The following is a 21454-nucleotide window of genomic DNA, read 5'->3' as shown; positions in this document are numbered from 1 at the left end:
CTTACACGTTACACCCACGGATCAGCCTGCGTGACCCGTGGGAAAGGACCTAATCTCTGATCAACATACTAGCACGGATCCCCAATTATTAAAGGGACCGATAGCTACAACACCGCCCTTCATGTGTAATGCCAGTTCGAGGTTGAACCATTAACAGAACCAAACGGTTATTCTACTACGCTTTCGGTTCTCTGCTAAAGGAAAAATACAGAGAAGGTCCATATTTTAGATACAATCAGTCTTCAAGTATACTGTACCTGCTGCGATCCCCGCTATGTCAAGCAGAAAGTTTTTATGAAAAGACGTTCCGATTTAATCTGGGGCTTTATTGATATTCCCAATGAAAACATTTGTGAGAGACCACAACTAAGGGAGTCTCCCCTATTTAAGCAGGTGCAGCATGAAAAACTTATTTAACCAGATACAGTGTGCTTATACCCAAGTCTTGAGAAAGATGGATTTATAAGGCTTTTTCCATCGAAATGCGTCGACGCCATATCTTGATACACAATCCGCCCTTTGGGCATTGGTGTAAAAAAGCCAATTATAGAATGCTTATTTCCGGATGTGTAAACTGCTAGGACTGAGTTCTCAAGTCTAGCCCTTGTTTTTTCCACTCTTTGTATTTTCATGCATATTGTGATAAATATTTTAATTGTACTGTGTTTTTATGAATTTTTGTGATATCACATGTATTGACTGACTGGCCATTCCCGTGTTTTTGAGTAATTCTGTAATGTGAACAATACATATATGTGATATATTTTTCCAACATAAAGTGTTTTAAGTGTTTTTCCTATTACATATGGTTTAATCTTAAAATGTGTGTATAGTGATGAATAAGAATAAGAGTGCATTTGGGTGAACGTTACTTGTAGACCGGTTTCTCCCTGTTAAGAAATGTATCCAAAGGGATCTTACTTTTCTCACTTTATACAAGGAGAGGCAGGGCACCAAATGGTCAATGGCTCGACAAAGCCAAGGAAGTGGGAAGGAGAAAAATCTCCATAATTTTTTTTTTTTAAAAAAGACAATTCTTGATTGAAATACTAGATAGTAGAATAATAATGCACAGCATGCAAATCCTGAAAGAGTAACGCTGTAAACCAGGAATACTAATTTGGAGGAAGACAGAGGTCGAATATCTCTACCTTAAATGGTAGTAGACCCATTTCTGCCGCACAAAACCAGCCTCTGAAACTGGTGCCAACACAAGCAGTCTTTAGTATTGGATTGGTGGCAGGGGAAACAAATGTCAAACTGATCATACCACAGAGCACTCCAAAATAGTGTTGCTCAGGGATCTCATAGGCCCAGATGCATCCTTACAACAGGAACAATGATGTCTCGTGGATATGTGAATCCAATCACCCCATAGCAACCTTCATAACTAGGGGGCAAAATGCGACCCTTTGGAAAGCAGCGAAGCAAACATTTTGAGAAGCAAAGCTAACGGCACAAGGAATAAAAAGTCTGACCTTTTATTAGAGTGAACACAAAACACATAGAAATTACAGCTCAAATAAACCCAAGCGCATGTGTAGTATAATGTATTTTAATAGCAAACTTACAGGAACCGCACAGAAGACAGACAACATTAAAAACATGGATTTGCACGTAGGACTTGCACGTAGGACAACCAAGTTAGAAATGGGTGGAATCTACTGTGTGATAAAAACACTACAAACGCCATTAAGTTGCCATCAATAAGAAATTTACTTGTTTAAAAAAATCCAAATGCTGGCATAGTCCTGAAAAATTGAAAACAGACGTATTTATAATTGTTATAAAGTTGAACTGCTGAAACATTTGACTGCTTTAATGCTTTGTGTCCGCGTATTTATATTAAAAATCACACACAAATGAAAATGGAAAAATAAAATAACTGTCAATACCCAATTCTGACCCCTATGTTTTCCTTGAACGACCATACATGTAGTTATCTTTCAATTCCCCCTCCCACCACCCCCATGGAAAATAGCTACGTTCATCACTACCAATACCAGGAAGAAGAGATTTTTTTCTGTTTCAATAATGACAATGTTTTCCACCTCTAGCGGGGAAGCTTAGGCGCGTTCGCCACGTATGCGGCGTGCTAGCTGGATATCTTTTGGCATGATTGTGACGCGCTTGGCGTGGATGGCGCACAGATTGGTGTCTTCAAACAGGCCAACAAGGTAAGCTTCACTCGCCTCCTACAAAAACAGAAAACAGCAATGAATGTCAGCGCACAGACTTATTTTGAGACCAATTTTTATTTGCCTAATGCAGCAATAATGTAACGATGACATGATCTGAAGTACATTCCTGCTAGTCTGTGGCCGATTATCAAGAACAATTTATTTGGTACCACCTGCCAAAAAAACTCATCCTTAAAGGTTTAGGCTGCCATCAGCTGATCATATGATTGCCAAACTCATCCTATTGAGAAATGTTCTAGTAACAATGCAAAATCACAAGTTCTGAAACTCTGACTTACTGAGGCCTAGAGGTTGACGCTCAATGTATACTAAAGTCTACACAACTAGACAAGTGCTCTTTAAAGGATGTTTTAAGGGGGTGCATACGGCTATGGAATAGATGACTGAAACCATCTCATCCACTTCAAAAGAGCTTCTCAGAAACAAGGTCCTTGGCAAAATGTACCATTTAAACGGCACAACTGAACAGTGTTGCAACGCTGGATATAGAAAGTATGGTAATAGCTGAAAATAAAAAGTAACAATTTACAATACTTTCTTTAATTACATAATATGCGTCATCCAGAGCCTCTCAGAACTTTTGGCACTTAATTTGTTTTTCAAATTTATATGCTATATTCTAAGAAAACATGCTAGAAAACAATATGTGCGCTTTTTTTTGCAATATGCCCCAATGATTCTTATTTTAAATATTTTACATTCCATTTATAGGAGATAAACTGAAACACGTTTTCTCCATGTTCATTTCCATACAAACTTTAGACACTGCTACAGCTCCAACTGCTGAATGGAACGACACCACATCAGGCAGAAAGGTAGCTGTTGGTCCAAAAGGCACCTTCCTTGTGATTTGGTGTGAATCAGTTTAGTCGTTTAAGCATTAAAGAAAGTCCAAAGTTGTGTATATCGGGACGCAGAGGATCCGCGACCCCTCCCAGAGCTCGTGCTGAGATCTGATTGGCTGCCTAAACTTCAAACCAAGAAGTGCTGGCAGCATCTTGCGACTCAATTTGAACGGAGTCACAGAAAATAACTTTAAAAACTTTTTAAAAAACATAAAATGGAGTAAAAGGGCAGTTAGAAACACCCTGACCCCCTGCCCCCGCCCCACCCCCTTGGTGAGGGTGACACAGGGCCAAAAATGTACTTTTTCTCCCTAAGTTTGTGCAAGTCTCACACTGGATCCGCGAATCCTGCTAAAATTAGAGAAAGAGAAAGAACAAAACACGAAGCACGTCCTCCATCGCTTCATAGCTTATTAGCCCCCGGGGGTATTTAAGTACTAAGGTGGAGGGAGGGGGGCGCAAAGCACCCTAATGTTCCTCAGCACAATGGCTGCCATGGGCACCCAAAATTGAGGCGGGATCCGTGGTCCCTATCGGGCCATGAGGGAGGCTGATATATATATATATATATCCATCAATTCAAAGAGCCTAATGAGGAGACGCCGCTAAACAGGAGGTAATCTTCCTTTTAATGTGAGCAAACACAGTCCGGTGAAAAGACAGTTTAAACTCCAACATGTAAAGCCCAAAGCGTTTCGAGCACTCCTGTGCTTTTGGTCACGGGCGGAGTGAAGGCTAAAAACCAACAGCAGTCAGAGGGAGCCTTGATAAGCATTACAAGTCCCGCCCTGGTAGGCATATGCCAACTGGCCTGCTGGTACTTGTTGTTCCCTTCTGTGCATTAGCCCAGTGGATGCTGTGGTATGCCAAAATTAAAACATAGTATTCCCCCAGTGGGTAGGGTGTCTTTTCACCGGACTGTGTTTGCTCACATTAAAAGCAGATTACCTCCTATTTAGCTGCGGCTCCACATTAGGCTCTTTGTGAATTGATGGATGTTTTACGGCCTGGCCTAGGTCGCGTGTTGTGCAGACCTGGTGCTTTGAAGATTTGGAACACCGAGGAACAGAAGGGCCAGTGCAAGTGATGTTTCACGCACAGCACGATGCAAGGGGCAGCTTTTACCCGACCCACTGGGGGAACACTATGTCCCTCACCACTCTGCAAAACACGCCTCCTGGCGCACTGCTTGTTGGGGGATGGAGTCCCCTTAGATGCGGAGGATCCTTGGGTACCAACAAGCCTTCCTGTTCCCTCCAGTAAGTCCGATAGCCTGACTACAGAGAGAACTTCCGAGCCCACGCCCCCTTTCTCCACCCCTCTGCAAAAGCGCTTCCTGGCGCACTGTAGGTTGGGGATGAAATAGTCTTGGGTGCAGATGGTCCTTGGGGACCCAGAAGCCCTTTGGTTACCTCCAGTAAGTCCGATACAACAGGATTCCAAAGGGTTTCAGACGCCGCCCCCTTTCTCCACCAGTCTTCAAAAGCAACTACTAGTTAAAAAACTATAAAATTCACTTTGTAACCTTTTTGGTCTTTTTTTAGAGACGTTCTAGTTAGTAAATAGAATTTGAAAAAAAACTTACAAATTCAATGGAAAAAAATAAAGGTTGCACAGAGGTTATAGTTCGGGCCAGATTTCAACTTGTGCAAAACCATAGAAATTCAGCAGTTATAGTTACCAAAGTTAACTATACCTTGCGCCTCTCCAATGCAGTGCATATGACCTCACATATTGCATCACTCAGGACATGGTCAGTGACATCATCCACAGAACCACTCACCCCCAAACCGCTTGTACACCCACACAACCAGTTGAACTCATTCACGACCCACTTACACACCCACTCACACAGCCACTCACACAACCATTCTCTCACCCATACAGCCACTCCTAGCCACACACTCGCCCATACAGCTATTCACAAACCCATTTACCTAGTGTCATTCACACACCCACTCACTCACCAATAGTCTCTCAGCACACGCACACACTCCCCCACACAACCACTTACATACCCATACAAGCACTCACACCCGCTCACTCAAGCAGGCATTCATTCTCCAATAGTAACTCAAACACCAACTCCCTTAACCAAACACCCACTAAAACAGCGACCCACTCACCCATACAGCCACTTACAGACTGAGTTACTCACTAATACAGCCATTTAGACACCCTCTCACCCATAGTCACTACACACCCATTTACCCACCCATAGAGCCACTCACACCACCACTCAGTCACCAATACAGTCACTCACACCGCCACTCAGTCACCAATACAGCCACCCAGACAGCATCTCACTCACCCAGACAGCATCTCACTCACCCAGACAGCATCTCACATACCTACTTATACACACAAGAATAAAGTCACACAGCAACTCACATCATATGTGCCCCTAGCATACTAATTCAATTTTTGTTGTAGGTCAGTATATATGTTTAACACCTATAAACACTTAAAAATACTGATTTGATTAGGTATGTGGCGTCATGAGTAATGGAATATGTGAGGTCATAAGCACTGCATTTCGGGGGGGGGGGGGGGGTGAGTTATAGTTAACTCACGCAACAATAGCTGCTGAAGTACTATGGTTTTGTACGAGTGAAACCTGAGCCCAAGTATATAGACCCTGTAATCTTTTGTTTCTCCGTCTATTCACTCCCACACACAGTGCATAAAAATTGACTAGTATTGGAAACCACAAGTAACTATATGTTATCAAGCATACTGTGTATAAAATACTAAAAACAAACAATATTTCAAAAAATACCTACTCTGTGACCATCTTTCTATCACTTGGCCAAAAAAGCATTCTGCATAACGTGTGGCATGGCGCCATAAGCAACCAACCATGTAAACTAACATTTGATTATTTTACTTAACTTACAGTGCACATAAAACTTTGTTTACTAGGTGCAAACAAGTAAATACATAGCCATATGTTGGGTTTCACAGTGAGAAATACTGTTCTTTTGGTCACAGTTGCCAAGTATGGAATGTAATAAGAATTGTGTCCTTTCTACTATATTCTCAGTTGTGGGGTTAGAAAACGCTAGTTTGTTTACAAGTATAAGACTTGTTTTTTTTGTGGCCAGTAAAAGCTGAACCAAAAACAAATTTCTCAAACATTCAAAGAACGAGATTGGTGGACAGGAAAAAATAAAAATAAAAAATGAGTTACGGTTGCAATTAGGTTTCAATATTGTGCATAATCATCTACTCAAAATTTAGAAGTTACTTTGCAATTTGGTGCACAGAAAAAGGAAGCTTAGTAACACCTTATGTTACTTTTTGTACGCTGGTGTAGCTTTCCGGGAAGCTACGGCAGATTTATTCGTGAAGGAACAAGCGCACAGACACCGCGGGTAGCTGGCTGCACCCGAGCAGCGCTGAATGAGACCGAAGCTTTCATTCATTGACAAGTTATTTCCACAAACGTGATTTTTTTATTTGCTCGCACTGATTTATACTATCCACACCGTGGGAGACTCAGGCCCACGAGAGTTTGCCCAAACCCACCCCTTTTGTCCTGATGAAGACCCTCCTGTAAGGGCCCACCCGCCCCTACCCGTGTGTGGGGTCGAAACGTCGACAACCAGATCCCTCACCAGCTTCTATCCTGAGCTTGGAATAATACAGCTATCTTTGTACCAAGTCCTTTTAAATATTTTAACTTGGACCCTATGATATCATATTTTTTCACCATCAAACTGTTTTAATGTACTTATCTGTGATGTTTATCTTTTTGTAATGCTTTTATGACTTGTCGAATAAAGATTTGGATTGGATGTTAGTATGTACATTTATGCTATGTGTGCAAAAATTCAACATGAGGTACTTTGTGATTAAACAACAACGTACTTTCCATTTGTTCTTTAATTTCGCTACTTGCTTCTACTATATTTTTATGTGTATCCTGGGACCACTCCTTTTGTACCATGACAGCAACTGAAAACATATGTTACTTTTTGTACGCTGGTGAGTCATTGCATGCACCAAAAGGTTTGAGGCACACAACTATACTGTCTTCTTCTGGAGTCATATTGGTCATGTGTCCATAAGTCTTAACTGCTTTACCAAGAGACCAACTGTGCATGGCAGAAATAAGCAAACGTGTAGCCAGCCTGTCTATTAATCAAAAACTAGAGAAAAGCCTCCTACCAAACGGACAAGATTCTACAAATCAAAAGCCTAAAAACTCCCCAAAGTTATTACTAATCCTGCAAGCACTCACTCAATATATGCACTTTTGCAACGGTTTCTCAAATGCAACATGACCCAACACCAGAAATTTGGAAAAATATATGACTTGTATCCTATTTTACATATAAAATATTTTTTTTAAATGTCTTGCATTTAAAATTGTATATATACAAAAATACATATAAATAACAAAAGGGAGATGCTCTAAAACAATATAATTGGACTTTACATTAAATACACCTCTACTTTTTAGGGCACTGTATCCCTGAATTCATTAAAATAGCATATAGAGATCACCAGTGCACTGTAGATAATGCCTTCAAATTATTTTGACGTGTTTGTGAAAACCACTCAAAACAACCATATTCAAAACGATTGTATAAATATCTCCTCTCCAATACACTTTCATACAATAGCTATTGATAATACAAATCCATGATTTCAAACACATTCTGGCCCACTTCACTACGACTTATTTTGGGTCCGTACTCCACTACTAGCCGTACACACCTTCATGGCTGCCTTCGTTGACCTAGATTATCCACTATCAGGTATTAAAATGAATTTTCCAATGAGTCCCTATTGGTAGGTTCACTCAATCAATGGGCATTCGATGTCAAGTATTGCCCCAAACTCAATAATACATGGTTAGCGCCTCAATATTAAAAGTGCTTTCTACTCAAATCGGCCACTGTTGTCGGAATGCCTTTTGTTTAAGAACATCTGTGGCCACCAACTCACCCACGTTTGTGTCCATAAACGACAGAGGACTGAGATAATGAGGAATAAGTAAGCTATTGGGGCAGAGAGGGAGTGCAGAAGTGTAAGCACCAGCATGAGGGAGAGGCAGGCACTGGGATAAGTTAAAAGGATGAAGAATGCTTTCAAGACAAGCAGTAGGAAGAAGCAGGACAGTGGGATTACTGGCATGATTAGCGACAGTGAGTGGGGGGGGGGGGGGGGCAGGGAGAAAGTGAGAAAAATGGAACAAGCAGAGAAAGAAGAGGCCATGCACTCCCTCCACTGCTAAAAGTACAATAATATGCAGGCTTGAATAAAGAAAAATAGTTCCCTCATATCAGTGGAAGGATACAAGCCATCCAATCATAACACTGCAAAGCCAAAATGTTCCTTGGCGAGCCAAACAAGAAAAGAAGAAAAAAAAAAAGGGGGGGGGGGGGGGTGTTGGGTGAAAAAGTCTATCCTTAAACAGCAGACAACTCTCACAGGCATTTTTTTTTTTTAAACAATCATGAGTAATGGTCAGACCCAAAGCCTACTCTTAGTGTATGCGCTGGAATCATCAGGTCTGCTTACATACAGCTACAGCCTGCTGTAGCCAGGAGCTGCATAAACTCGGGGGCTATTTACTAGCAGATGGGCAATTGGCATTTTTAAAATTGTCACTTAAAGGTACCCCACATCATCAATGCTTCTGCTCCTTACATCAAACTTTTACAGCCTTTGTCGGGGTCAGGAAAATAAACAAAGTCATGCGACATGAGTTACAATGACGCATTGTATAATTTAAATGACATGGAGAAACAAATTGGGGACGGTCATCAAGAAAAATCATACTGCACATTTCGCTTATACAATGCAACACATGTAATAGGTCAAGGAAGTGGGCAAACTAAGTCAACCTGAAATATTTACCCAGAGTAGTTTCATGAGCATAGGCAGCAGGAAAACCATGCACACCCTTGGTTTTCTTAGATACAACTAGCATGCACAAGCTAATGTAAGCAGAGGGTCTCAACCTACGAGACCACATTTAGATGAGAATTGGCCCTATGATCATGCAGAATACCCACGTTTATATGTAACTGGAGATGGATTTGAATAATTAAACATCAAATGCCTTCACCACATCTAAAAAGGATAACTTCCTGGGGTTAAATGAACTTAAAGGATTCTAATACTCTTAACTAAAATATAATGTAGCCCATTTGACTGCCCAAGCCTCTGCAGATTAGAAGACTTTAAACCGATCTTGAAATTCCTTGCTGTCTCCCAGTGGAGACACAACCCAAAGTCAAAGCGGTAGGTACCATACAGAAAGCCTAGTAGTGAGAAAGTCTAGGAAATCCACTTCCCTATAATGCCGATAGAATTCTTCCTTCCTTCTGCCAACTCTAATCTGAGGTATCCCATTTTCAAATGTAGAGCAAAGTCTCCAGATTTAAGACTCTAGAATACCTTCAACTTGAAGGCAGACCCCATCCATCCGCGTTTCAAGAAATTCTTGAAAACGCTGCATTTCAGGAAAGACTTCGAATGACAACCTGTCCCAAGGAAACCCCGATCACAGAATTGAGAATACTTGTTCTTTAGGTTTGTCTCAAACGTTCTCAAATACCCTTGTATCTTCCAAAATCAACTATTAAATGGCTGCAAGGTTGTGTTACAACCCTGTACAAAACATGCAATGGGTGAATAGCTGAACATTTAAGCAACGCTCTAAAGAACCACTTGTGGGACACCCCCGCGCCGCACGGCCACCAGCTGCTGCGTGTGCCCCTGCCTGCCCTCTGCCTCGCTGCTGCCTCGTTTTGCCGGTTGCCGGCTGCCTCCGCTGCGGGGATTGTTTTTGCCTTGTTTTGTCAAGCATTTGTGCCTGTTGTGCTTAACCTCTGTTTTTTCCTTGTTTTGCCGATTTTTTGTGCCTGTGTTGCCGAATTTTATTTGGCCCGTGTTTTGACCTTCCTTCCTTGTTGTCCGCCTACCTAGCCGCCCCCCGCCCTCCCTTCCCGCCGCTTGTCCCCGCCCCTTTTTTCTCTTCTGTAACCCTCCCCGCTCCCGCCTCCCAGCTGCTCCGCCCACCCGCGCACTTCGCCTTAAATGGCGACCGTGCGAACGCGCAGCGGTCACGCGCAGCGGGCGCGCCGATTGTGCGCCGAAGGCGCGCCAAAGGTAAGCCTGTCTGCGCCCGTCCGCGACCGGACCGCGCCCAGCGCCAGGACCCCTGGCCCACGAAGACCCCGACCGACCCGCCTGACGTACTCCGCCGCCACCCTCATCGCACTCAACACCGGCCGACGCCCAGAGTGCCACCAAGCCACTCCACGACGCACCCACGGTCCCTTCAGCTGCCACGCCTGCAAGTTCTCCTGCACCCGGACCTGCCTCGCACCAACACCCGCCAAGTCAAACACCAGCAGCACCCACCTCAAGTGCATCCTGCTCAACACCCGCTCCGTCCACAGACACGCCATCGAACTCTGGAACCTCCTAGACGCCACAGCCCCTGACGTTGCCTTCCTCACGGAGACCTGGATGAACACCTCTTCAGCTCCCGACATCGCCATCGCTATCCCAGAGGGCTACAAGATCGTCCGGAGGGACCGAAACGCCAACCAGATGGGAGGAGGCATCGCCATCGTCCACAGGAGCACCATCCGTCTCACGACCAGCACCGACAACACCCTGACCAGCGCCGAACACCTGCATTTCCAGATCCACACCAACCCGAACACCACCCTCAGAGGCACCCTGATCTACCGACCCCCGGGACCACGCACGCAATTCAGCGAGGACATCGCCGACTTAGTCAGCCCGCATGCCCTCCCCTCCGCTGACTACATCCTCCTGGGAGACCTCAACTTCCATCTGGAGAACAACAACGACCGCAACACCAGCACCCTGCTCGACAACCTCGCCAACCTGGGACTCAAGCAACTGGTGTCCACCCCCACCCACCTCGCCGGACACACACTCGACGCAGTCTTCTCTTCCAGCACAGACATCAACTTCAGCCACGCCACTGAGCTTCTATGGACGGACCACAGCTGCGTCCACTTCACCTTCAAGAGAACGACGACCCACCACCACCAGAAACAGACCGCCCGCAGAAGCTGGAACAAGATCACAGCAGACCAGCTCGCCACCTCCCTGAGCCAGCACCCTCCTGCCAGCTCAGCGAACCCCAGCCAGGCCGCCGACAACCTCACGAAGTGGATCAGCAACTGCGCGGACGAACTCCCCCCACTGAGGACCCCGCCTAGCAGACCCGGCAGCAAGAAGGCCCCTTGGTTCACCGACGAACTCAAGAGCTCCAAGAAGAACTGCTGAGCCCTCGAGAAAGTCCGGAGAAGGGAACCGACACCGGACAACAGGACCTCCTTCAAACTTGCCACCCGGAAACACCACCAGCTGATCCGCGCCGCCAAGAAAACAGCTTTCAAGGACCGGTTGGACAACAACGCACACAACTGCAAGGAACTCTTCAACATCGTGAAAGAGCTTTCCAACCCCAGCGTAAGAAACAACGACATCATCCCATCGCAAGACCTCTGCAACTCCCTCGCTTCATACTTCCACAACAAGATCGCGGACATACACAACAGCTTCAACAACCAACCAACGCACACCATGACCGAACAACCACCCCCCCCCCCACCACCACCCTCCACGCCTAGACCCCGATCAGCACCGAAGACACCATCCGCACGATGAACTCCATCCACTCCGGATCACCGACCGACCCCTGCCCTCACCACGTCTTCAACAAGGCCGACGCTGTCATCGCACCCCACCTGCGAGACATCAACACATCCTTCGACACAGCCACCTTCCCCGAGAGCTGGAAGCACGCCGAACTCAGTGCTCTACTCAAGAAACCCACAGCGGACCCCACCGAACTCAAGAATTACCGCCCCATCTCGCTCCTCCCGTTTCCAGCCAAAGTCATCGAGAAGACCGTCAACAAGCAGATGGCCGCCTTCCTCGAGACGAACGGATCCCTCGACCCCTCACAGTCCGGCTTCCGAGCCAACCACAGCACCGAGACCGCCCTCATCGCCGCCACCGATGACATCCGAGCCCTGATGGACAATGGAGAAACAGCGGCCCTCATCCTCCTAGACCTCTCCGCGGCATTCGACACGGTCTGCCACCGCACCCTAGTACGGCGCCTCAGCAACATCGGCATCCAGGACAAGGCGCTGGAATGGATCACCTCCTTCCTCGACGGAAGAACACAGAGAGTCCGCCTACCACCTTACAAGTCAGAGGCCTCCGAAGTCATCTGCGGCGTCCCCCAAGGATCATCTCTGAGCCCCACCCTCTTCAACGTCTACATGAGCCCCCTCGCGGCCATCGTACGCAAACACAACCTCAGCATAATCTCCTACGCCGACGACACCCAGCTGATCCTCTCCCTGACCAACGACCCCGCCGCCGCCAGAGCCAACCTGCACGAAGGGATGAAAGAGGTAGCCGAGTGGATGACGACCAGCCGCCTGAAACTGAACTCGGACAAGACGGAAGTCCTCATCCTGGGCTCCTCACCCTCCGCCTGGGACGACTCCTGGTGGCCTCCCGCCCTGGGCACCGCACCCAAACCGACAGACCATGCACGAAACCTGGGCGTCATCCTGGACTCCTCCCTCTCCATGACCAGGCAAGTCAACAACGTCTCCTCGGCGTGCTTCAACATCCTACGCATGCTACGGAAGATCTTCTGGTGGATCCCCACCGAGACCAGAAAGACCGTCACCCAGGCCCTCGTCACCAGCCGACTGGACTACGGCAACGCCCTCTACGCCGGCACCACTGCCAAGCTCCAGCAGAGACTCCAGCGGATCCAGAACGCCTCAGCCAGACTCATCCTCGACATCCCACGAACCAGCCACATCTCCGGACATCTGAGAGACCTTCACTGGCTCCCCGTCAACAAAAGAATCACCTTCCGCCTCCTCACCCACGCACACAAAGCCCTACACGACCAAGGCCCGAGCTACCTCAACAGCCGAGTCAACTTCTACGCTCCCAAACGCCACCTCCGATCAGCCAACCACGCCCTCGCCGCCGTCCCCCGCATCCGAAGAGCGACGACAGGAGGAAGGTCCTTCTCCTACCTGGCCGCCAAGACCTGGAACTCCCTCCCGACCGACCTGCGCCTGACCCAAGACCACCTCTCCTTCAGGAAGAAGCTGAAGACCTGGCTGTTCGAGCAGTAGCGGCACCTCCCCCCCCAGCGCCTTGAGACCCTACGGGTATGTAGCGCGCTTTATAAGTGTCACTGATTGATTGATTGATTTAATCTTTTTTTGCAGGTCAGCGTTAACAGTTCGTACTAAACAGTTTCTTCAGCATCGGATTCCTTCAGGAAATGTATAGGGCATCAATAGGTGATGCCAGTTGTTGAGCTTCTCTGCCTTTTTCTTCAAAGCTATTAGTTACATTTTGTGGTGTTGCTACCGGAATGCAACTTCTGCTCAGGCAGCTCCACGAGTGTGAACGGAAGATAGAAAATCTTAAAGCAAACTCTCTCCTTCACAGAGATGGTAATCTGGATTGTCTTGAAGATATCAAATATACTATCCATGTCTTTATTTAGTGCTCATTTGAGCACACAAGTCCATGTATTTGATGGGCTAGGGCATGTTTAATGAAAAATAAAGAAACCCAGTTAGTCACCCACAATATATGAGAACAAAGCTGGCATGCTATTTGTGCTGAAACACAGTAAGAGGCCTGGCTGCAAGGCTAATTCCAATGGGGTTAGATGAAAAGTGTTTTCTATAAATAAAAAAAAATTGAAGTTGTCTATATGCCCCCTGGATCAGCTGTAGCAATGTGGCATCAGTTGCTCCATAAAAAAAACAGTCCGTCACTGCCTATAGCACTTTGTCAGAGGGTCAGGTTGGTAAACCCAGCACACTAGAAGGGATTGCTCTGCAGTCATTTTTTATGAGTCCAACCATGCCCTTCAGACCCAGCAATGCTCTAGAGGTTCCACTCTGAAATTCAGCCGGACTACTCGCGACCACTTCCACCTGGTCAGACCAGTTCAAGCACTTGCTCTTTACAGTCCAATACTGCTCACCTACTTTCCACTACTATTACTTTTCTCCATGTTGGGCAGTCTGGCCTCCATCACGAATAGTTTTCTCCGTCCACTGCGTGTTGTGTAAAATGGTCTTCAAGGTGCCAAGATAGAATTTCAGATCACACTCAACAGTATCTTCTCCACTGGCAACAAGGATTCCTCTCGCTCTGCAGGGAGCGGTGTGAACAAACGTCTTCTCCCCTTTATGGTTTTCTGCGATATGGTCTCCTGTATCCATAGTGTGCCATGTACCCTCCAAAACTAATTTACTCAGCTACTGCGGTCGCTATTTGCCCATCATGGGGTGGTCTTTCGGGCAAATACACCTCAGCACCCAAGGCCACTCAGGGTTGGAACCCACACCGCTGCTTTTTGGCTGACAGGCCCCAAATCACCAGGGTTAGGGGTTATTTGCAACTGATGGCCGCCCTATTAGGACTCTGCAAAAATGGCCCAAGTACAACCCCTTTTGCACTAGTCTCGGGGTGAAGGGCAATAGCCCCAGGCTTCTCAGGAAGGTTTCTGGGGCACAGAGCTCAGCATTCAACAATCAACCGAGAGAATAATTTCAACGTCATGCCCAGTGCTAATCTTTCAAGCAAAGTAAAATACCGTAGATCACACAGCAATACTAAATACAGCACAATTTATTTAATATACAACAGAGTATCCCTGGGTGTGATGCTCCCATTTTATTTTATTTGAGATTTTATATAGCGCGAACAGGACCCATTAGGGTATCAGAGCGCTTTACAGCCTGTGGCTTTTGCATTAGGGGGTTGGTTGGCAGCATGGCTGTTCTCACAGTGACACAATCACATCACAATAAAACAACTGTCCACATTACCAGATGATGCCTGGAAGTGGGAGGGACAGCACACAATTTTAGGCCTCTGAAATAGAAACACACACCCCACACTGCATGACAGCAAAGTTTTAATCCTTCCCAAACAACTTACGCTGCCTTAAGATAACTCATCCTTTACTAGCACCCAACTTTGAAAAAATACAATCGCGGTTGAGTCACTCCATAAGCAACAGTGAAGTGGGTGCCCATTTTTCCACATTAACTCCCGACTTTCCATTGATACTTCACGGATGCCAAAGAACGCTCAAATTTCTCTTGCCAGCACAGCAGAGGGAACTCGCAAACCGGCACCCACACATGTTTGTTATTGGAATATGGAAACTAAACATCTGTTGTGTTACCTCAAACTGCATAATCGCAGCATCACCTCAACATAAGCACAATGTAAAATACATAAATTGAAGAAGATAACAATGCATGTTTCCTTGTCTGTAGCACCCACCGCAAAGCCAAAATACAATTCTGCATGTGAATAACACAAGCATCAGCACGCCTACAACAGATACAAGTTTCAATGTAAAACCACTATGAGACATTGTTGCCCGTGCCCAGGCATCACCCATCTTAACTGGTCAGTATACATATTGCATCAGACGCCATTCGCAGCCGTCCCTAAAAGTTACCTGCAAAGCACCAATGGCTGCACTCTGGAAACGCAGATCCGTCTTGAAATCCTGGGCGATTTCACGAACCAGGCGCTGGAAGGGCAGCTTGCGGATCAGAAGCTCAGTCGACTTTTGGTAACGCCTGATCTCTCGGAGGGCGACAGTACCTGGCCTAATAAGGAAGGTCAATGACAGTCAGTACAGAAACGAGTCAGGAAACAAAAAAACAGCGACAACCAGTGAGCGGTGTGACACACTTGGGTGAAATGAAAATAATGCAACCCCAAATAATACCTCCTCCGATAGTGCTCGAGAACATGTGCACAATGACAACCTCGAGTCCTAAGAGGAAATGCCCAGTACAAAAGCTTTGCACCCTGTGGTACATTTTCACCCGTATGAATGTAAAATTGCGGTATACCCCCACCCATTACCCTCTAGTTGCTAGGAAGGTTTCTAGAAAAAAATAAAATAAAAAGAAGGTACAAAACCAATAGGTCTGGATTTGGCTGGCGGCTAGCCTTGGAGCTTTGTCAAAGCACAATCTAGCATGATTTCTGCAAAAAACGCTATTGGTGACTAACCTGCCAAGACCTCATTAATGCAAAAAAAACCAAAAAAAAAAAAAAAAAAAACACACATTGCTTAATCGAAAATTATTTTAAGACTCAAAAAGCACAAGTTGCTATCTCAGTTCCGGGCACTGACGAGGACTTACACAGCCAGCAGGATCACCTAACGTTCAGCTGCCATAAAGAGGGAAAAAAGCTTCAGTCCACCTGCAAAACTCGGGTGAAGACAAGACTATTCCTCCTCACCGAGTATCAAGGTATGCTGGTGTTGCACATAATGAACCAATTATTTAGACTACCGGACTAGAGAGATGTTCTAGTGTCAAAACAAAAAGGTTTCTTTTCAAATGTCCACTGCAAGCAGTCAAAAGAATGGCCATGCCGATTCAGTTAGAACTTGTCATTTTGTGTAAATTTGGCCCATTTATTCTCAAGGCCTGGAAAAACCCTCATGCTTCAGCGTGGTGAAGTAACGCCAACAATCACTGTATTTGTGGCGACACCCACCTACATTCCAAGAGTCGCTGGTGACTGAAACCTACGGCTCTGAATACAGAGGTATGCGGACAGGATTTTCCTATAGGGCTCACGCAAGTCCAGCCAAGACAGTGGATACTGCTACCGGAAATGCACCACATCAGAGGGTGGGAGGAGAGGGGGCTCGAGGTTCCACTTCTAGTCTGGCTAGACTCAAAACTGACTGATTCTGGGCAAATCACTTAATCTTCCTGTGCCTACAGGAATGTAAAACGGATTAGGTTAATCCCCACTTGATGTACACGATCTTGTAGAATGTTTTGACCTCTCCCAGAATGTACAGAGCCCCGTTGCTTCGCAGCGAGTTCACATTCTATAAATAACAGTACATAGATGAACTGGTCAGATAACATGGACCGCTCATTTTGAGCTTTGCAATGAAACCTGTGGAATGGGGCGACAAAGCAGCCTCGAAGCACAAGGTCAAAGTCATCTTGTCTGCAGCCTGGTGTCCTGCATTAATCATATTAAGGCCATGCAGGATCACGGGTAGATGAGCAAGTGAAGGCTCTGAAACATAATCAGCATCAAACAGATCACACGCCTGCCACCTACAACCTGGAACTCGTGCAACGTGACCTGGAAGAGGACATGGAGAGAGTGGAGAAACACCACGAGGGCCAGAGCGGCTCACAGCTGATACAACGCTAGAATCGGCAAGACTCAAGTAAAGGGGGATGCTCAAATCTCACATCATTAGCTGTGCTGAGACACAGTTTCTTAAAGTTCTTAATAACTTCGTGAGAGCAAGATCTCGCTGGATTAATACAATAACGGTGTCATCAAGCACAAACAGTCTAGGCTAAGAAAGTGCGGCTTAACCATTAACACTTTTGTACACAATTGCCTGTTTGCACCAGACCTACTTCCAGATGAACGTCCTCCTCGTTTTGCGGGAGTGACGCGTTAAAGTATTGAGCAGGGACAACTGGGCAAATCTACTTAAACATATTGTTGCGTTAAGTTGTGGTATGCGCTACACGGTTTTCATTACTATTATTTTTTGTTTGGACGTGGTTCAAGAGTGGCTTTCAGTGCTGCATGGGGGTGATGAAGTTGTACAGCACAGATACATTTACATGACAGGTGGGACGTGTGCGCACGTGATAGGAAATCATCGCAGCTGTCAATATTTGCATTGCCAAGTGGGGTGTTCAACAAAGGCCCAGCAGCACAAAAACTGTAGACACAGCTAGTTATAGTTGGCAGTAATCTGCAAAATACGGCACGGATACCTCACGTCCCGTCAGCGCCCTGCAACCCTTTCTGTGTTAGGAGTTACTTATGTTGAATGAAAATCATCACCCCGAGCTACTGATATAATTAGTGTTATAATGGTGACCACATCAGACACGATTACATTAGTGGCCACCATATGCAAGATTACCAGCAGTGGTCACCTCAGTTCATCAAGCTTGGTTGCCAGGAGAGATGTAAAAAAAAGCTTCAATGTAGAATAGCTCTACATGGATAATGTAAATCAGCCATAGTTGCAGTGCCTGTGGTACCAAGGTCATAACAAATGCTGAACCTCCCCACACCATGATTTATCATGGAGATATCAGCTTTGAATACATTTAAATTCAACCATTTTTCTCTAAACATCAGTTTGGGTTCTTAAAATGCATGCATGTTCATCTTAACTATATGCTTGTCAATTTTGCTATATCTATTTATCAATTGAACTAAACAAAAGCTTCTAAATCCGTAACATGGGCTGGACACAGGAGAACTACTTACAGGTAGCTGAAGAGCTAGCTGCTAATTGGAGAAACCTGGTATAGACATTTGAGACAGTGTATATTAATTAGCCACTAACGATTTCGCCATAGGGCGACATACAAAATATTGATTTAAAAAGGGCCAAAAAAAGTGACAAAAGCCTACAAAAACATAATAATGATTAGATCAGTATGCTTTTTAGCACCTCACCTGTGGTTCAGATTGAGTAGGTGTCCGAGCTATGTGAAATATGTGTTAGAATTCCATCAGATGCGATCCACAGATGTTGACATAATATAGAAGTATGTGAAACAGCAGCCGTATAAAAGCATAACCCGTTTTCCTTCTCGGCTGCAATCTGCATTGCAAGGTGACAGAGCGTGGAGCTGTGCGCGTGCTGTGCTTCAGCCGTCAGCGGCCGCCCCCTGGCGGCGTCTGAGCGGCACTGCACCAGCCGGGCTACCCCAGATAGCCGCAGACGGCGGGAAGTAGCGGGCGTCGCTCCAGCGCGAGGAGGCACGGCAGCGCCGCGAGTCTGACGCGGCCTACAACGTAAACACCCGTGCGTGGGCGGGGCTAAGGGGGGGAACGGGAGGGAGCGCCGGCGCGTGCCCCCCCTCTTCACGCGCTGGCGCTCAAACGGAAGCGGCGCGCAACCGCTGCCCCGCACACAAACTGGCAATCAGTAGTCAAACGCCCCCCAATACAAGAAATGAAAATCCTCGATATAATCGGTAATTGCCAAAACCGGTTTCACGTGAAGGTTAAAAACCGGGGGGTCATCGATTTAACTACATTTTGAGAAAAGTAATTAGAAGATAATCAAGAAAATAGGCATTAACATTTTAAAAATATATTTTTTTTAAAACCCGCATTAAAAAAAAAGCTGGAAAAAATATATATTAAGAAAAAAATGCTTAAAAAAATATAGACACGTCAAAATAAAAATAGCGCACACTAATAATTGTGTATCGTCTCTGAAACGCATATTCCACTAATTGTGACATTTATACTGATCTAGAACATGGCGCCGAAAATGAAAAATATTTTTTAAAAACAATCCAGAAAAGAGGGTGTAATAATTCCGGGTGTAATAGCTGCGCCCCCTCCCCCCCTTGTGCGAAGCTGCGGGCATGAGTACCTGTAACGATGCGGCTTCTTGACCCCGCCGGTAGAGGGCGCGCTCTTGCGGGCTGCCTTGGTGGCCAGCTGCTTGCGGGGCGCTTTGCCTCCGGTGGACTTACGGGCGGTCTGCTTGGTACGAGCCATCTTCCTGAAAAGTCTCCGCTCTCAAACCTGAAGAGAAAAGGAGGAGCGGTGAGAAGCGGAGATGAAAGGGGCGGGGGGGAGGGGGCACCCTCGCTCACTCAGAATAAAAAGAAATTATGAATATAAACACATTAAAGAAAGAAGAGCTGCGGCTCGTCTGTAAATAAGTCTGCTTTTAAACGGTGGCGCTGCCTGCTGCACTCCAGAGATAAAGCTTTCCCTCTCCCCTGATCTCATTGGCCGAAACACAGATCTGCAAATGAGCTAGCTACAGGCAAAAGCTAAACAGCCAGAAAAACAAAACCCCCAAAACACGAAAACCTCCTTGTAGCTCCCCAGGGAAGGCTGGAGAGACTGCATGGCTGGATGGGGTGCATGCAGCAGTGTGGTGGAAGTGCCCGGTGTCACGTTACAGTAGGCACTGCTGTACCTCCCCCAGGCACTGGGCAGCAGAAGAGCCAACCATAAACCATGCAGAACGGCATTTAAACAAAAACATTTTATTCCGCAATTCAAAAACACCAACGACTGGACGCCAACCTAATCTTCAACTCTCTATGTTCACCTTTCTGCAAGGCTGTCTGCTTTCATTGCAAGCTGTGGACGCACACTTGAATGTCTGTGCGCATGGCTACACATTAAAACCATAATGCAATAAAAATGCCTATATATTTTTTTTTGTGCCCTACCCTGAAAAAATAATGTTGCAGCAGATGCCCATAGACAAAAACACCAAGGGGGGAGCATGCAGCCTTCCCCCTCCAAATGTGCATGTGTTAGTTCATGACATGCCTCTGGTCTATTGGAAAACAGCTTTTTTTGAAAATCAATAAAATAAATGGAGATTGACCACAGATCGATATTAGGGGCCCGACACCCCTTATATGTGTTCAGTTTAAGTTTTGCTGGGACCCCCTGAACATCTCCTGTAAATTTGGTGTCAGTTTCCAGAGCTGACTCAAGCTCACTGGCCTCTTGCACTGACATGTTCAGGCTCATGAAGGGAGCACAATAGAAACATTTCTGCAAAAAAACACCAGTTAAGCTAAAATATATAAACCTGGGACTTTCCACCCCCTAGTGAAGGGGGGCCCAGAAGTCACCATCCTCAGACACATTCTGTCACCTGAGGGATTCTGTCCAGCTGCCACCCTGTGCATTTCATACTAACTGGGGAGGGAAAAAATATGGTCGGTGACCAGAGAAAAGAGACAAGATGGTGAAGCTTGGAACAACTGGGGAGCAGACGAAGAAAAAAAAACGAAGGCAGTTGGAAAGGGGGATGCAGTTTGCACCCATTTTTCTGCACTTTACCCCATCTAAAACCCAGAAGTCCACATCACACCTGAGAGCTGAGACCCTAGTGGCAACTATGGTGATGCTTTTGGGAGAAAGCATGCAGTTTTTTGGGGGTATTTTATCGAGTGAAAATCCAGGGGGTTCAGCATAAAAGGAAAACAGGCTCCTTGGCTAAACAGAGGGAGAGGCAGCGGGGTGGAAGGGTAACTCACACCAGCCCTTGGCTCCAGAAAGTTTGCTGCATGGGGTCGAGTACCCTCCGGTAACGTTTGCAGAGGCTCCTCCGAGCGGCCGTGCAAGCCCCCGGGGTCTGAACGCGCCGTTTCGGGGGTATTTAGGGGTGGTAATGGCAACTTACCTTCCTCTCTGAGCCGGGCTGCGGGAGCACACACACAGGCTTCTGGCTGCAAACACAATTGAAAGATGGCTGACACTGGGCTATCCCAGCACCCTCGCCGGCCACGCCCCCTCCCGGCGCGCCGCAGCCAATCA

General features: G+C 46.2%; 1 protein-coding gene across 1 annotated transcript; it reads right to left on the bottom strand.

Moving 5' to 3' along the window:
• Positions 1–1539: 1539 nt before the first annotated feature.
• H3-3A (H3.3 histone A) lies at positions 1540–21454 on the bottom strand. The gene is made up of 4 exons (XM_086926175.1): positions 21321–21454; positions 19536–19690; positions 15582–15735; positions 1540–2195 (listed from the first exon to the last, which is right to left on the bottom strand). Exons 2-4 carry the CDS (start codon positions 19661–19663, stop codon positions 2067–2069), a joined length of 411 nt encoding a protein of 136 aa, XP_086782301.1. The 5' UTR covers positions 19664–19690; positions 21321–21454; the 3' UTR covers positions 1540–2066.

Source organism: Lissotriton vulgaris, chromosome 6 (assembly GCF_964263255.1).
Source record: "Lissotriton vulgaris chromosome 6, aLisVul1.2, whole genome shotgun sequence".
Lineage (NCBI taxonomy): Eukaryota > Metazoa > Chordata > Amphibia > Caudata > Salamandridae > Lissotriton > Lissotriton vulgaris.
This window is presented reverse-complemented; position numbering and strand designations above follow the sequence as displayed.

Excerpts from the sequence above, each read along its gene's own strand:
- H3-3A (XM_086926175.1), bottom strand. The coding sequence starts at position 19,663 with ATGGCTCGTACCAAGCAGACCGCCCGTAAGTCCACCGGAGGCAAAGCG. Across the intron at positions 15,736-19,535 it reads AAGAAGCCGCATCGTTACAG|GCCAGGTACTGTCGCCCTCC; the intron begins GTACTCATGCCC and ends CTTCCTTATTAG. Across the intron at positions 2,196-15,581 it reads CAGCCATTGGTGCTTTGCAG|GAGGCGAGTGAAGCTTACCT; the intron begins GTAACTTTTAGG and ends CTGTTTTTGTAG.